The sequence below is a fragment of the Diceros bicornis genome, chromosome X, assembly GCF_020826845.1.
Source record: "Diceros bicornis minor isolate mBicDic1 chromosome X, mDicBic1.mat.cur, whole genome shotgun sequence".
Lineage (NCBI taxonomy): Eukaryota > Metazoa > Chordata > Mammalia > Perissodactyla > Rhinocerotidae > Diceros > Diceros bicornis.
In genome coordinates this window covers 20,830,775-20,849,438 of record NC_080781.1, presented here as the reverse complement: position 1 = coordinate 20,849,438, position 18,664 = coordinate 20,830,775, and the positions used below count along the sequence as shown (strand labels likewise).

Genomic DNA, 18,664 nt, shown 5'->3' with positions numbered 1-18,664 from the left:
ATTGCCAGTGTGTCCATGACTCCAGGTTTCTTTGTACACTAGTAATAGTGTCATCATTCATGAGAAGATGACGGTGTGGGCCCACTACTCTATAGGACATGTGCTCAGTGTTATTTTGCCAATAATGTAGTCATGTTTGGGCTCAGCCTTCCAAATGGAATCCCTTGCAATAGAGGGCCCACATTTCTAAGAAGGTAGACAGTATCAGGGATACAATCTGGAGAATCAGTGCAAAAACTGATCAAAGGAAGACTGAAGTCATGTAAATTTTTGAGAAAGAGACAAAACAAAATCTGAAAGGAAACCACTTTCTAGATGTCACAAGTGATTCCATGCCAATAAGTGTACACTGCATCACTTAAAGTGAAGAGCTAGTGCCAAGGCACATGTCCTCTTATTTATTTCTCCTTTTTCGTATTTTCATCTATAAACGAATGTCTTCTTTTGTGACATTCAAGACATCATGGTCAAGGTGTAGAAAACAAAGAATAAATAAAAATTGTAAGGGGGCCGACCCCGTGGCATAGCGGTTAAGTGCGTGCACTCCGCTGTTGGCGGCCCGGGGTTCAGATCCCGGGCATGCACTGATGCACCGCCTGTCAGGCCATGCTGCGGCAGCGTCCCATATAAAGTGGAGGAGGATGGGCACAGATGTTAGCCCAGGTCCAGACTTCCTCAGCAAAAAGAGGAGGATTGGCATGGATGTTAGCTCAGGGCTGATCTTCCTCACACACACACACAAAAAAATTGTTAAGGATATGCATAGAAAATATTCATTCTCTCTAGGAATCAAAAAAATGCAAATTAAATCTACCAGTGAAATATCGTTTCATATCCATTATGGTAGCAATGTTTTATTTAAATATCACCAATGATATTAACACCAACGAAATATCACCAATACAATCAAGTCTGCGGTGAAACTGGCACACACATTCTGTTATTATCAATTGGTATCACCCTTTTAGCAAAGCAATTTGGCAAGAGCCATATAGATATTCATATCTTTTGACTCAAATATTTCACTTCAAGGAACCCAAACTAAGAAAGTAATTCATCCAAAAGCAAAAAGATAACTGAACTAAGATATTCAATACAGATATTTACAATAGCAAAAATAATTTAAATAATCAAAAATTTTAAATAAGGTTGTAACAGTAAAATAAAATTAACACAATTTTTAAGGTAATATAGAAATGTGGAAAAATCTGTTTATGTTAAGTGAAAATAGATTTCAAAATATATATTGTACTTGCTACAATGTAAAAATGTTTTCAAGAATAAGGAAATATACGAAGTGACAAGCATTATACTAGCATAAGGGTATTATGAATAAGTTTTAATTCTAAAACTTCCATTTAATGTTATCATTAAATTCTTCTTCATTAAAATTCTTTTTTGTATGAGCTTTGACAACGAAATTATTTATCACAAAATGGCTAAAATGGTATTTGCAAAATGAGCTTCTGAATATTTAAGGGTACCTTTTTAAATGGAAAAATACCTGTAACCTTACATGTTGTATTACACAGCACTTTGGAAACCAAGATTTTATTTTTCAAATTAGGTAAGAAAAAATATTCCCTACTTGCAACAACTAAGACTATCCATAAAGCATAACATATAATTTTTTTAAAAAGCACAAGTGCTTTGAATATATAGAAAGTGCTACCATCATCTTAATTCCAAATAACTATGTCCAAAAAAGCCTTCTTTTTTTTTTTTTTTTAATTTTATTTATTTATTTTTCCCTCAAAGCCCCAGTAGATAGTTGTATGTCACAGTTGCGCATCCTTCTAGTTGCTGTATGTGGGACACGGCCTCAGCATGGCCGGAGGAGCGGTGCGTGGGTGCACGCCCGGGACCCGAACCCGGGCCGCCAGCAGCGTAGCGCGCACACTTAACCGCTACACCACGGGGCCGGCCCAAAAGCCTTCTGATTACAGTATCTCTAAGGATCACCTTCTGTGAGGTTATACACACGCACACGCTCACTCACTCTCTCTCTCTCTAAGCTTACAGGTCTGCCCCCCCAAACAACTATAACTTAGGAAGACTGTGAAGAAGGTAATACTCCCTAGTACCTGAAACTTCAACTATATCATTCCATAGAACCTCTGGAAACAAGGCTTCCAGGAATTAAAGTAAGGAATGGAGAGAGAAGGCCCCTGCGGCAGACGTGGCAGTAGCAGTGGCTGGAAGAGCAGGAGCAGTATGCTAATGCTCAATCTGTGAGATAGTTGTTCAACAGCTTTCATCACCAGCTAGAATTTATTTCAATTGCAAGGATGAGGTGGTTCTTCAACTATCTGAAGGAGGAGAAAAACACATGGCAGCAGCTGGGCTCAGCAATACATGCTACATTTACCTTGTTAATTTCAAACTGGCTCACTGGGACACTGCCATTTAGCACATTTTCTCCAATTTCTATTAACCTCTTCTGAATGTTTTCCACTATAGTGTCCCGGCTTTGATCAGAAAGAATCTGGCCAATGACAAAGCTGCAAAAAAAAAGAGAGAGATTGATTTTTTAATATCATACTTTATTAGCAAAGGAAAGAAAAGGAAGATAAATGCCATCAGATTAACATGTGGACAAGAGCCGTACTAAAAGCTAACATGAGGGGTGATGTCTAAAAGGCCATTACTATTTGTTTTTTAACATTAACTCTACAAAAGGTTTACCAACGGTTTGCCTTTCAACATACAGAGAATTTTTTGTGCGTGTGGCAGCTAATGCTTCATACAAAACGCAGACGGAGAAAGGTATGTGTTCTATTTTATTTTTATGCAATTATAAAATTCACAAGCACTTGACATTCTACCTATAAGTTTAAAATGTTAGAAGACAAATATTTCACTTTCCTCGTAAAGCACCAAGATATTATCTCTGATATCATCAAGATATCATCTCCACCTGAGATGACCATTAGGCTAGGTAAACAGAAATATAAATTTTTATGCAAATTTTTTAAAGATTTCAAACTTTTCTTTCTTCAGCTTCATTATATCACTGTGTTCTCCAACCTTATGCTATCCCTCAAAAAATTCATGTTATTCCACCAGAACCAAAAAAAGAAAAAGAAAAGGAATAAGGAAGCCAATATTTTATCCATTTCTGAAAAAATGCAGAGCAAGGATTTGACAGCTGCATTATAATTTGTCAGAAAAAGAACCCTGACAAAAACATTTGTATAGCTTTAATTACTAATACATTTCTAACTCAGAGAAATTTACTTCTATTATGATGCATCTTCTCTTAGAAAACACAAAGCTGAAGAGAACACTCTAATCGACAGTCTATACAAAGTAGTTTCATCTTCGGGTACGTTTGGGGGCAATGAAGCATTTCAAACTATGTTTCATAAAAGGCTAACAGTGACCTATACTCAGATGATCAACTTTGCCTAATCAAGAGTAGTTTTGCAGAAGCAACAATTGCTCAATCTCCCAACTGGAAAGCAAGAGGAGGACTGGAAAACAAGTAAAAAATGCTGATATTCAGTAATTTTAAAATTAATTTAAAATTTTGCTTTAAAGAAAAAAATTCTATTTTCAGAATTGGTCAAGTTCACAAAAGAGGAATATCTGGAAAGATGGTACATAAAGTACCTAAAGATTCATTTTTTTAAAACTAATCCTTTATAAATTAACGTGACCTTAAAAAAAAAGTTTTGTTTTTTTGTTTTTTTGCCGAGGAAGATTGGTCCTGAGCTAACATCTGTTGCCAATCTTCCTCTTTTTGCTTGAGGAAGATGGTCCCTGAGCTAACATCTGTGCCAATCTTTCTCTATTCTGTATGTGGGACACCACCACACCATGGCCACCAACGAGTGGTGTAGGTCTGTGCCCGGGAACTGAACTTGGGCCACCAAAGCAGAGCGCACCAAACTTAACCACTAGGCCACGGGGTTGGGCCCTCAAAAAATAGTTCTTATTATCACAATCTTCAGTCTTGGATGCAAAGCTAGGGGGTCAGTCATGACATTTATTATTTCTGAGGTACATTCGGTATTTGAGAACTAGCTCCTAAACTAACCTGACATTAGTAAGAATATTTATACACGAGTGATACAGGTGGGAACAAAGTGTCACCCCATGGTCCACTTTGAATCCCAGAACATTTTAAGCCACAACATGAGGACACCTTAACAATTATGTTCCTAAAGATGCTCTAGGAAGATTCAGGAGCACAACGCCGGGCACTTTCTAATAAGAACATTAAAGCAAAACAAAACAAAAATAAGCCAACATCAATGAAACCACCTCTGTAAGGATCTAAAATGTGAAGGTTTACCCTCACCATGAGTTAAAACTTATAAGACACGTATCCTACAGCAAGCATCTCTTGCTGAGCAAGTTTGGCTTTTTCGAAGTTCTAGTCTATCTGTAAAATTTCACTCCAAATAAGTAAGAATTGTTAATATGCAATAATAACAAAACAAAAAAGAGTCCTTGTGCTTGGCAGACTCACAGGCATTCTCCACATCATTAATGCTTGAATTGTTTAAAGACAAACAACAAAAGCAAAAACGAAAGCTGAACTTACTTTCCAGTGTCTTTAGCAAGATCACACCAATCTCTTCTAACTATATCCAATCCTTTCAGCTCCTGTTTGGTGAAGTAATTCCCATCCGACGTTGGCTCAACAACCAGAGCAGCATATTTCTTTTTCTTCAGCAGTAACAGAGACTTGAAAACACCATCAATGTCTATTTCCAGCAGTTTGTACAACTTATTTACTTCACTTTTTACCTGTGAAAATTTCAACCATTAATACTAGTTTCTCAAACATCTAACAGGGACAAGACGAACATGCTACAAATTCCCAAGAGTTAATCTAAACAGCGTGTGAAGTCACACAAGACTAGAATGCATTTACTCAGGTTATACAGAACACGATAGTATGTTGAGTATGATGCAAAAACATTGAAAAAGCACAGGGACAAAAACAGATAAAAAAAACAATAAACAGAGATAATGATATAAATATATCATCGCACTCAACCAAAGAACAGAACTGGCAGGGCCAGTCCCTGGAAATTTATGAAATAGATGTTTTTTTTTAAATCTAAAAACTAAATGCATATATACTTACCTTCAAACTACTGAATTAGAGATTAGATAGTCCAACAAGTACATATATGGCCAGAAATAAGTAAGTAAAACTTTGACTATTAAAATAATATCTAAGATCTCCCTGTACCTCCCATAGCACCTTGAATATAAGCAAATAACTATATACTGAACAAATAAATGAAGAGTCACCTGCTCTTTATTGATAGGGTCAAGGCACAGATCATTGCCTCTATGGAAAATACACAGCTTGTCAAGGTCTAACATGAGTACAATATGCCAGGCTTGCTCTCAAGTGAAAACTATAGTTCAAATTTCACACATTCCATGGAGGAAAGGCAGGAAGTTGTTAGTTTGTAAGATGATATCTTAGTTTACATTTATTGGGACAATATCTTAACACAGCAAGTGCTCAAGAAACACTTGCTAATTGTGAACTGCAATTAGGAGCCTACAAATGATTATTTTTAAATGTCCCCTTGACTTTCTAAATATATTTTAAGTACTCCCATAACAATTATAGATGTATGTATATGTAAGTATGTATGTATTTATCCATATCTATCAGTGTATAAAATGCATCTGAATACCACTGTGAGAGACATATTTCTCCTTATGAAGGACAATGTGGTAAGTACTAACGTGATCACATCTTAAACTTACCACACTTAAACTGTTTACAAAGGTAAAACACACATAAGGAAAAAACCATTTCCTTTGAATTTTGCCCTCAAAACAAACAACGGGAGTAGAGGTTAAGAAATACAAAAGAGGATGAAGAATTGAAGGTACTAAGTTCACTATTTTCAGAAGCACACACATGCACATATACATGAATTTATGAAGCTTCATGTTAAAAACAATTCACAAAGTATGTAAAACAGATAATTTCATCAAATTATCTCACCTTGTTTCCCAATTTAAATACTTCTTCCAGATTGGTGCTATTCGTGTTTATCATAATTGAATCTGTATCTCCATAAATAACTTCAAGATTCATCTAATGAAAAGCAAAAATTATAAAAATTAACAACAAAAAGACAGTGACCATTATACACAATGAAACTCAAGATTTTCCATACCTCAGAAATTACAGGTTCCATTGATCTTTCAGAAGTTTATGTTTATTCTTGTCCATACTGTCAGGAGTGTACAATCAAAGATTAAGCCCCAATTTACCAGAAAGGCAAGCACTGCCACATTAAGAAAATCTCCCTAATTTTCTTAAAACAAACAGAGTGGAGTGACAGAAGTGTCTAGTTTCAACTGAAACAAAATATGGAACTGAATAATATAAAGGAGAATAAGAGACTAGGAAAGGAGGTCATATTTACCCAGTGTACGACAAGCTTAGTGGTCATGGCAATTTATGAAGCAGAAACATAAAGGGTTTTGAAAATTCAGGGGCACAAATCCATATTAAATTCTTAACAGTTTCAAACAGTATTTAGTAGAATATGAATAGTGCCAAAAAAATCAATCATAACAAACAACACTAGAGCACATACAGTATAAAGGCCTGGAAGTAAACGCTAATTAGCACTGTTACTAATTTGCTTGAAACACTCACATATAGGCTTCAAGCAGCGGCTAGATCATATCAGTGTTAGCAAAAGAAAAAAGCTATAATCCATTAGGAGGGATTGTAAATGTAAACTGGGCATCTAAGAAGCCATTTCCAGCCTGTTTGGGCTACAATTTTCCTTTAATAAAAAGATGTCACCAGGTATGAGATTTAAGAGTCGTTATACGATGAAAATGCTCAGCATTACCTTCTGTACCATCTCTTTCGTATGCATCAAAATCTAAATGAAATAAAAAAGTCCAGATTAATGCATTACATAGCTACAAAACCATAAATGTAAGCACATAGAGATAGGTAACCCAATAATTTGTCATTTCCATATATTTTTAAAGCTCTTGATGGTTTTTTAACTACAACCCTCAAAATAACAATAACATTAACATAACCTAAAAATAAGTTTGCCTCTATGCTGATTCTTAGCCAGAGACATGTAAGCAGATTTACCCTAAAGATCTATATAAGACCTAAGTAAGCAGATCTATGTAAAGATCTATCTTCAATAAACATGCATAACAAAAATATCCCTTTAGAATATGGCAAAAAGGCAAACTATTCTCGTTACTAATATTTAAATAGAACTGCATAGCTTAAAAAAAAAGCTTGACAGAGCATTTCAGATCTGGCAACTCTTACTCATGGTATTCAGGATCTTAACAAGTAAAAAAATATATATACATGCACTAGATGTAAATTTCTTCTCTAGGCTCAATTTCTTGAAGGCAGAGAGTAGATCGATCTTTACTTTACTCCCTGGAGCTAGTACAGTGCCCAGTACAAAGGTGGGGTTCAACGAACATTCAGTGAATGAAGACAAACATATACATAGATAACATCTGGAGATAGGTCTATCCCCTGGCCTGTATAGCTATAAGACTAGAGATACATCGATTATAATGGAGATATAGATAAAAACAGATATAAGTTATCTTGGACCAGCCCAAAAGTAACACATGTTTAACAAATGAAGGCCTCTTAGAAAATAGTAGCAAGAAAATAATTCATTTGTCCCACTAAGTAACAGAGCCAAGATATGAACCTAGGCACTCTGACTCCAGAGCACGGGGCCTTAGTCGCTCCATGCTATTCCCTCGCTACCAGCACCCATCTTTTTTTTCTTTCTTTCTTTCTTTCTTCTTTTTGTGAGGAAGACTGGTTCTGAGCTAACATCCATTGCCAATCCTCCTCTTTTTGCTGAGGAAGATTAACCCTGAGCTAACATCTGTGCCCATCTTCCTCTCTTCTGTATATGGGACACCGCCACAGCATGGCTTGATGAGTGGTCTGTCCGTCCGCACACCGGGATCTGAACCCGCGAACCCTGGGCTGCCAAAGCCGAGTGCGCGAACTTAACCACTACGTCACTAGGCCGGCCCAACAGCACCCATCTTTCAAAGCACCAACCCAAACCAGAAGTTACTTTTCCAACAGGCCAGAGAGATTTACTTCATTCATAATTCTTTTTCGTACTTGCAATAGTCCTCCTTTGACAACTAAGCTCAAACCTCATGGTGTCATTTCCGTCTTTCTCATCCTTTATACTACAGGACCCTACAGTATAGATGCCTTAGAGTATCTTTTACATCCACCCTTTACTTTCCATTTCCACTGCCCCCTCCCCTTGAATACTGTCTCCCAGTGTTGTTCAGGCGCTCACTGTCCTATGTTCTTGGGGAAGGAAGACCTTCCCCTCCGCTGGGGGTGGTGGGTAGTGGTGAATACTAATTAGGCTAACCAGTGGTTTTAATAGTGGCTGTACAGTGGAATCACCTGGGGATCTTTTAAAAAATACCAATACCTGGCCCCGGTAATTTTTTTAAACAGCTCTCAAGATGATTCTTACATTGTAGCCGCGGTTAAGGACCACTGGACTAAGAACATCATGGTAATCCCATTCTGAAAACAGTTTTTAGTTGACAGTTTGTCCCCTCCCTCAAGTAGACCACAAGCTCCTTGAGGTCAGATCTCATGTTTGTGCCTAACTCCAGGCTTCATAGGTATCAGGCACTCAAAAAATTGTTGGCTAGTTGACTGACAGGTCTCATAGGAATCCCAATTACTTTTCTACTAGACTCTAAAATTCAGTTAACTCATAAAAAACATTCTCTCTCCTCCACTTCATCTTCATTTTTTAACATTTAAATTACAGGGATATGCATTATGGGAGAATATCTGACAATTCCTTTGGGTAAAGGGCAATAATGAGATCAACCCAAGTCAAGTTAATCATAGTGAGGACAGAAATACTTACCACGAGTTCTCTTCACTCTCTGCCCCTTCCGCCCTGCAAGGCTTAGCTTTTCTACCACAACAGACAACTCCACAAGGTAACCATTACCTGCTAAGTAAAATACCTCAGGAGCAATCTGCCAGCCTTTCACTGCAACTCCACATATGCAGTAACCAATTCCTTCTCCTCTTCTTTCACACCATGAACCAAACCTACTACGTTATCCCTGAGTGCACCTCCAATGTGACCTGGCAAACTTCACCTTTCAGATCCATCACCCACCCCCATTCTGTCCTGCCACCAACTCACAACCATGTCCACACACAATCTGAGGGCTACTACCAAAACGATTTTCTCTTTGGTGGCAGAAACCTCTTGGTAGATGTCTTGCACGAAAATGGTAGAGAACTAAGCAAACTATAAAGACTATACTGTAACTACTTTTTTCACCTAATACTTTATCTTAGAGATTATTCCATATCCACACATGAAAGGCTACCTTATTCTTTTCCAATGACTATATAGTGTTCCATTGAGTGAACTGATCATGACTTAAAATTTAACTAGTGCTCTATTAATGAACATGTAGGTTGTTTCTAATCTTTACCTTTATAACCACACTTCAACAAATAATTCTTATACACAATCTGCCAATCTGCCAGTAAGAAGATAAACTCCTACAAGAGGACTTATGGGTTCAAAGGTTATATGTTTTTAAATTTTTGACAAATATAGCCAAATAGCTCTCCATAGAAGTTGTACCAATTTCTGAGGACAGTTTTAATCACCACTTTTCCAGTGGACCTCAATAGCAGCTGATGAAAATGCTCTGTCTCGGGTTCAAGGTTCTCACCACAGCTCATCAACTCTTTAGTCCACTCTATGAGATAACCCACAACCAGGCTGACCCTGACCTCTCATCCTTCTTCACTCAGCAGTTCTAGACGGCGGGTACCACAGTGCCCTATCCAGACTAATGCGTACCCAAGTGCTAATGAGCAGAATCACCTCAAAGCTGCCCTCGACTCAAACTGCTCACTGGGGAGGGGTCAGCTGTTAGATACTCTGTGGGCTACCAAATTCTTAGTATCTAGCAGAGGGTCTGGTACACCATGGCTATTAATGAATATTTGTAGAATGTTGAATGAATAATCCTAAGGAGTAGGCAGTATTATATACCCCATTTTACAGATGCGGAAAACTAGGCTCTGAAATTTTGCCCAAAGTAATAGAGCTAGTCAAGAGCTTGATCTAGAAGCTGGACCTTATGTTTCATTTTCTTTTCACTATGTCTCACTGCTTTGTTAAAAAGCCCATACCACGTGAATGTTCTGGAAGCCAACAATCAAAAACTTATCCATTACAGATATTTTCCCCATTAAGGAAATGCATTTTTTAAAAAAGCCACAGGTATCTAGAAAGGTCTACTGGACACAAGGTACAGTGATTACAAGATGATCGTTCATAAGTTCACTTCAAAGTGACAAGCCGGATATTAAAGCTATCCATTCTAACAGAAAATCATTTTATAAGTGCCAACAGCTAAAAAACAGGGCTATAAAGGCTTGCTAAATTCATTAATAAGGCAGTCTGCAGTTATCTGATTTCACAGCAACACCTGCATATTTATCTACTCATTACCAATTGGATGATGGAATTTTTTCAAGCACATTTCAAAAATCTGCCAACTTCAAGTGTAAAAAAATAAACTTTGTGGTTAATTTTTCCCTTAACAAAGTACAGCTGTTGAGAATAATTGTTCAAGATCTTACCCTGTAATGTCAACTGCAGCAGAACAAAGAGTATTTAATTAGCAAATCTATCCAGTAATTCAACACCTATTATATAAAATGCCTTCGTGATTTTATTCAGGATAATTTGCTAAGAGGGTTATTACTGACATTCAGATGGAATTTAAAATTCCTACGCAAGTCGAGTCATAATAGCAGTAATGATCTCCCCAATCAGGAGATTCGGTGTCACACAAGGCTCTCTTGCAATGCAGCAGCCGATTTCCTGACTTCTTAATTCCTGGGCTCAGCTCAGTGAGAGCCCTTCATGCCGATATTTCAGTCAGCAATACATCTTTAATGGGACTCGATTAAAATAACTAGAACAAAAATGACTTTTTTTTTGGTTAAAAAGAATGACAGCACTGCCATCATATCAATCATTGCAGGCTTTGCAGAACGGTGCCGTTGGGGGAAAAGAGGAGGGGGAAACAGGAAAGAGGTGGGGGTGGGGTACAGAGAGCAATAATTAAAATAATACGAAAAAGTGTTTTAACCCCAACTGGAGCCTCCAAAGGCTGGTGAAGGGTGGTGGGGACTAAAAAGGAAAGGTAAAGTGTATTTTAAAAAATCGTTCCCTAAAGAAAATTATTTGTTCAGGAATATACCCACGATGCAGTTTACTAAGCAGAAAAAGAACGTTTGTTACACCAGGGTTAACAACAGCAGCGACCTAAGACCAACTACTGCTGAAGTGTGTATTTACAGGTTCTTCTAACAAGGCCAGGATAAAGCCAGGGTCTTCATTTTTTTTTAGAACAGAATACTGGTGTCTTGCAATGCACTCAAAGGTTATAAAATGTTTTTAGGTACTATTACAGACTAAAACAGTGCTTATTAACACTAAATGAGAGAGAGAAAACACCAACTTTCCACAGTTAAAAAAAAGTTTCAAGCTCCTATGCCAAAAGCATGTCTATTACAGTGATATCTGCTAACAAGAAACCCACTTTGGTACATGATGCAGATACTAAACACAACAGAAATCCTACAAGTTAAGAAAATGTTGGGTGAGGTCAAATTCTAAACAAATAATGCATGAAGAGAATGACAAGTGAAATCTCAAGAGCTTTAGGATTCTTCGGTTACTGATGACATAAAATTAGAAACAAACTGGAAAGTTTTTTTAAAAAATACATTAGCATAATAGGGGTAGCAAAATGAATGGTTTTGAAGGATAGGGAAGAGAAAAGTAGAAGAAATATAAATATTATGATATTTGGTAATCCAACCATTATCTAAGCTTTCCCGATTTCCAATTTCAGCAGTTTCCAAGCAGGACTCAGTGTTACTTAGTTCTCCCACTTGGTGAACATTTATTTCATCCTCATTATATTAGACTGCCTTTGTCCTATTTTCCTATTCCCTAGTATTCTTATATGTGTGTCTTCTCTATAAGATACTCATGGAGTAAGGGCTTTGGATTTAATAAGCACCCTACTTTCTGTCTCCATCACTTAACATTCCCGTGACACTGGGTTCTTTACTGCTTCTAAACTTTCATTTTATCTTCTTTAAAATTGGGATAATACTACCACCTAGTTCCCTGAGCTAGATGGGAATAAAAAGAACTGTATGCTGAAAACGTGCTTTGCAAAAATAAAACATTATATAAATATGAGTTTAAAAAAAAGTCAAGGGTCTGAAATTGGAGTACTGGTATAAACTGCCAATTACTAGCTAAGTGCTTTGTGAACAAGCTGGTTTCCCTCTCTAGGTCTTAGCATCCTCATTTACAAAACGAACAGGCTGGGATTCCTCCCAGATCTAAAAATCTAGAATCCAAGTTTGACATGAGGAAATATCTCTTTTGTCTTTCAACCATATTCATTTCTTTAATATTAGGAAAAGGAGGCACTAATATATCCAACAAAGATAATTAGCATCATAAGAATATATTTCCATCTTCTAGGTTGCTTTTGAGGGCTATGTGGTTGTGAGATAACTAGAAATAGGTAAGCTCTCACAAGTTGTCTGTATACATCTTGATGCACTTAATGTAAGTGGGTGGGTACATTTACAGCACATAAAATCATCTGACATCTTCTGTTGAGATCTCTTCTCCCCTCACCCCAGGAAGAATATATACACTTCTGCATATACTTTAGGGTTTCTCAACCTTTAGGCCAGATAATTCTTTGTCATGGGGGGCTGTCCCTGGCCTCTACCCACTAGACGCCAGTAGCATGCATATGCACACATGCACACACACATATATACATACTCTCCAGCTGTGACAACCAAAATTGTCTCCAGATATTGCCAAATGTTTCCTGGGGGGCAAAATCGCCCCTGGTTGAGAATCCGTGATATTACACTGATGACTCAACATTTTCCCTCTACAGGCCCATATTCAATTGTCAGTCCTATAGCATTCATTCTAAACTCCATCCATTTCCTCCAAACCCTCAACCAGCTCCAAACATGATAAATGGTCCCTCCCAAGAGCCTTCAACTAAAACAAAGAGTTGACTTCCTTTTTAATCCAATGAACTAGCAAGTCCCACACCAGACTGTATCTTTCCAGTGTGGTGCCTCCTGCCAATGTGCTGTTCCTCCTTCAGGCCCTCACCACTCAACCTACCTGTCTCCAGCATCACTACCTTCTAAGCCATTCTTCACACTTCGCCAGTGTTCCTTCTAAAATGTACTCTTTGAAATGAAACTCAAACCCCTTAGCTTGACCCGAGACTCATGATTTAGTTGAGGTCCACCTCAATTTCTAACACTTTCCACATGCATTCTTCAATCCAGCCTTCCTGAAATATTTTGAGTTCACTGAACAAACCATGCTCTTTTCTTGCTTTTGTGCTTTTCACATGCTGTTTCCCCACAGTGGTTAAAAGCATGGGTTCAGATGTAAGGCTGTGTAATGGCTAATTGTATGTGTCAATTTGTCTAGGTCATGATACTCAGGTATTTGGTCAAACATCAGTCTAAATGTCACTGTGAAGATTTTTTTTGACATGAGTTGATATTTAAATCAGTAGACTTTGAGTAAAGCAGAATATTTACCATAATGTGGGTGGGCCTCATTCAATCAGTTGTGGCCTTAAGAGAAAAAGACTGAAGTCCTCCAAGGGAGAGAGAACTCTGCTGTAGTCTGCCATCAGACTCAAGCTAGAACATCAACTCTTCCTCCTGAAACGTCAATTCATGTCCCGTATGTTTGGGTCTCAGGCATGCCAATCTGCTCTACAGATTTCAGACTTGCCAGCCCCCACAATTACATGAGCCAATCCCTTAAAATCAATCAATCAGTCAATCTTTCTCTCTCTCTCTCTCACACACACACACACACACACACACACACCCCATTGGTTCTGCTTCTCTGGAAAACCCTGACTAATACAGGCTACCAAGTTCAAGTCTAACAGCACTGCTTATGAGCTGTGTGACCTCGGGAACACAATCTAAGCTCTCTAAGCCTCCAATTCCTCAATTGTAAAACGGTGATAGTAACTGCAGCTTCCTTACAATAGGGCTACTGTGAGCATTAAATGTCACCACATATGCAAATTGTTTTGTACAGTCTCTGGTACATAAGTGCTCAATAAACATTAGGTATTATTATTACCTAACATCTACTTATTTTACAAAGAACTTCATATGATCAGAAAAGCCTTCTCTGCCCTGCTCAACCCAATGATATTAATGACCACGTTAGTCCAATGTACTCCCCAAAGTACTCTGTGTATACCACAGCACACCACTCTGTTATAAAAGGTAAGATTAAGAGACTATAAGCAAATTATAAGCAGAAAGCACATCTTAGCTGTTAAACCTAACACAATGCCTGGCGCATAGTAGTAATTCAACAACTATTTATTTCTTAGGCTCCAGTTGGGTTCCAAGTGGTCCAGCTTGAGAAGAACAGAGCCATAGATTGATAAGTGCATCTCCACAACAACAGGACCCTAAAGCTGGTTATAGAAAGCAGTAATTAAACCCACACACAGTGCGCACTTAAATGCTAGCTCTTTCCATGCAAGAAACGATGAGTGAATCAGTTCTAATCCCACCTTCAAACACAATGCATGTTAGATAAACAAATATTCACTCAAGAGAAATGAATTTCTACCCCAATGATAAAGGCCCGTTAATTATAAACTTGACTAAAAGTGTACCTTTCCCATACAACTCTTGTTTCCAGATAAACTGATTTTGTTTTAAATCCTTAATTTACAACCTAGACCTTCTGGTAGCTCATGTGTAAAGAATATAAAACACGTTGAATAAACAAAGCTTTCTGAAAGGTTTCTCCTCCCCAATAGACACATTTAATGATATTTATGAATATCTCTCAATTACTGCCCTACAATTTGACAGGGCTCTAATTTTGATCTAAAAACTTAAAATACCACAAACTATGGCTTTGAATACGTGAAATGAAAAGTGAACTTCTCCCTTGTTTTCTAATTTCTTGCTCCCAGCATGAATATTTATTCATCTTATGGATTTTTAAAATTTCACTTTACATTTTGACTTTAAAAAAAACTGTTTTCACCTTTACAGAAAGTTTCCTTTCACAACATTCTTATTCTCGAGTCCTCCTCCACTCCAACCTCCAGTTTACAGACTCACGACCCCTCTGTTTCACTTGAACTTCTGTGCAGTATCGCCATACCTGGGATTCTGTCTGACACAGGACCCTGGACGGCTTGTAGAGCTGGCTTTAAAGCGCACTTGAGCCAAATCTACTCACCGCCACAAGAGTTCAAGTACAAGCCTACACTCTTAAATATTACATTCCTAGGGGAAAAAACACCTTAAGACACCAAGATCAAAACTAGAGCGCAGGAGATATTAACCTAAGGTCAAGAAATCTGAAAATCCCTGAAACTGTAAGGGAAAATTTGAATGTGTGCCTATACACATTTTTCTAGGAAGAGGGTCCATATATTTCATCAAATTTGAAATTTTGATTTGTTTAAATATAAGTACCATTGAAGATGCTCCAATTAGCCATAAAAATAGAGCTTTCAGATTTTTTACAATTCACATGATGTCCATGAGACTAGATACACGTCCACCCAAAGGTCTTTGCCTCTTGCTTTGGAACTGGGTATTTTTGGCCCCTCCAGTGTATTTCCCTCACAGAAAAACATGTACATGTCAAAAGGCTCAGAGATTTGGTTCCCTGATTGACTCCTCACATAACTCATCTGGAGGGGCTAATTAAGATACGGCCAAACTATGTCCGCACTTTAGCGAACATCGGCGTTCAGGCAAGTTTCACACAACCTGATTAAAATTGACTCTCCAAGTGTCTTACTTCAGTAATCACTTAGATGGAATGAATTTTACATTAGTGGGATCAAGCATGCACCAGGCCTCAGTGGAAATGAAAAGGGCTTATAGTAATAGGATTTATAAATCCACCCATTAGGTTAATGGCTAAATGATTTACATGTAACTTTCTCCCCCACTCCGCCTTCCCTCACCCTTTAACTCAGTAAAAACTATGCTTGGCATTTTCCACTGCAGTGCCATACACAAAGGAAATAGCCTTTCTATTTTGGGACATTCTAATTTCTAATAATGGCTTGGGCAGCTACCATTAACTCTTTCAAAGCACAAATAATTGACTAATAAAATTAAGTATTCTATAAGGCCTGAAAGTGCTTAATTGATCATAATTGTCTATTTGAGAAGAAGGCGTCAGGCTGGCTATGCTCAGATAATGAAGTTGGGCAATTCTGAAGCACTGCAATCAAGATAATACTTACAGCTAAAAAGGACATTAGCATTTTCTAGAATTTGCAACATTTTCTTTATAACTGGGGTCATGGGAAAATCTGACTAGAAAACTTTGAGCTTCCGGCCCCTAGAAATGGCAGATTTAACAGGTTGACACCTGTCATTACTAAGCTCAACCATGGAAAAGCACCCAGCTGGTGGTCTGGAGGATAACTTGAAGTTGGAGAGGGACCGAACTGTTACTGCCACCATTTTGATGGAAGCATTTTTGATTTCTGGAAAGCTCCTTTTTAGGATTGGTGTGTGACAAGATAGTCATGGGACTGTCCATTTGTCATTACCCTCTGCTTCGAGGGAGGTAGGAGGAAGGAGAACTTTTTTTTTTTTTTTTGAGGAAGATTTGCCTCGAGCTAACATCTGTGCCAATCTTCCTCTATTTTGTATGTGGGTCACCACCACAGCATGGCTGCTGACGAGTGGTGTAGGTCCATGCCCAGGAACCTAGCCCAAGCGGCCAAAGCGGAGCACACCAAACTTAGCCACTATGCCACAGGGCCGGCCCAGGGAGAATTTTTTTTTTTTTGGTGAGGAAGATTGGCCCTGAGGTAACATCTGTTGCCAACCCTCCTCTTTTTGCTTGAGAAAGATTGGTCCCGAGCCAACACCCATGCCAATCTTCCTCTATTTTGTATATGGGTTGCCGCCACAGCATGGCTTGATGAGCGGTGTAGGTCCACTCTGGGGATCTGAACCTGTGAACCCAGGCTGCTGAAGTGGAGAGTAGCAAACCCAACCACTACGCCACCAAACCAGCCCCATCAGGGAGAACTTTTTAAGTCCAACACCTCAGGGGGCAACTCCCTTACTAAGTACCAGAGCTAAATACTAAATTCTCTTCTCTAATGACCATACTTTCTACACACCCTCCTATAGCAACTCTATTTCTTACAAAATGGTGGCCTTTACCCCCGCTGCTCTGTTATTAGAAGTTCAGAAAACAGATTCTATGAGCTAGCTGTGATTAAAATATAGAGGGTTCCCACTTCAAAGAAAAATCTTCTACCAGAAAGATGTTCTTGTTTCAGGGAAATGTAATTATGTTCACCTGTCCCAAGATACGTGCACTGTAGACATGCATTCAGGCATGCCTCTGATAGAGAGTCAAGATGGCGGTGTAGGCAGACTCTGAACTCACCTCCTCCTGCGGACACAGCCAATTTACAACTACTCGTGGAAAAACTACCCCTGAGACAGAACTGAAAACTGGATAAGAGGAACTCCTGCAACAACGGACAATCCTAATTGAGGTGGAAGAGGCAGAAACTCCCTTCTGGAGAGAAAAACGCCGCCTTCACAAGCCGCAGCGCCTCACGGCCACCGGGAGCAGCTCACAGGCACGCAGCCCTCCCTGGAGGAGCGGGGCCCTGAGCCGGGGAGCGCCTCCACTGGGGGCATTTTGTGGACCCACCACAATCGAGCCGAGTGGCATAATATCTGACTTTGCCTGCTACTAAAGCATTGGGGAGCACCCCCAGAAAAGCTGGTTCACAAAGAAATGAAAACAGGCATGCCTCTGATATGATAAATAATGATAAATAATAAAGATAAATCAAATAATGTTTTCCCATTTAGCAATCACTTTTTCTCGTGTTCCACCATCTTCTATACTTTCTCTGGGAAAAATCCAGAGAAATTCTGAAAGAAACAGAGAAATATCAAGTTGAGAAAAGTCCCTTAGGATGGAGGTGTAGAATATGGAGAAGACAAAATATCACTATATAAGCTATACAAGATTTGGCTACTCACTGCTAAAAAAAAAATCCCCCTTACTTTTGAACTTCATTGCATTTCCATTCTTTAATCTGGCCAAGGCTCAAGAATTTGATACAAATTATAGGAAGTAGTTATTTTCTCTTCATTTGGAACCTCAAAAAGGAACTCATTCACTCATTCATCAACAAGTATTTACTGAGCAGTTCTCATGTGCTAGATGGAAAGGAACACAAAGGTGAATGATTCAGACATGATCCCTTCCCTCTATAGTGTGTAACAGCTAGTGGAGAATCAAATATGCAATTGGAAAAAAATACACACACATAATAGGGGCCCCTGGGGTAGGAGTTAGAGAGAAGTTCAGAGAAAAGAAGCCAACTGTATATAAGGGGAAGGTGAGCTATAGGGAATAACAGGAAAAGGGAGATGAGGGAAGAGTTTTTGTGAAGACCCAAAGGACAGAGGGAAATGCTCAATGGTGATTAAAGAAAAGTAAGTTTTCATAAAAACTTA

General features: G+C 38.4%; 1 protein-coding gene across 5 annotated transcripts in view; it reads right to left on the bottom strand.

Moving 5' to 3' along the window:
• POLA1 (DNA polymerase alpha 1, catalytic subunit) overlaps positions 1-18,664 on the bottom strand; it is a 281,703-nt gene that overhangs the window by 165,767 nt on the left and 97,272 nt on the right. For all 5 annotated transcript variants that reach the window (XR_009217466.1, XM_058535594.1, XM_058535595.1 and 2 more), the window contains exons 27-30: positions 6,849-6,881; positions 5,984-6,076; positions 4,550-4,755; positions 2,369-2,501 (exon numbers count right to left, since the gene is read on the bottom strand). Coding sequence is in view for 4 of the 5 variants with exons in the window: in XM_058535594.1 (XP_058391577.1) it covers positions 2,369-2,501; positions 4,550-4,755; positions 5,984-6,076; positions 6,849-6,881 (465 nt within the window). In the remaining variant the exon portion in view is untranslated. The remainder of the gene's footprint in view (positions 1-2,368; positions 2,502-4,549; positions 4,756-5,983; positions 6,077-6,848; positions 6,882-18,664) is intronic.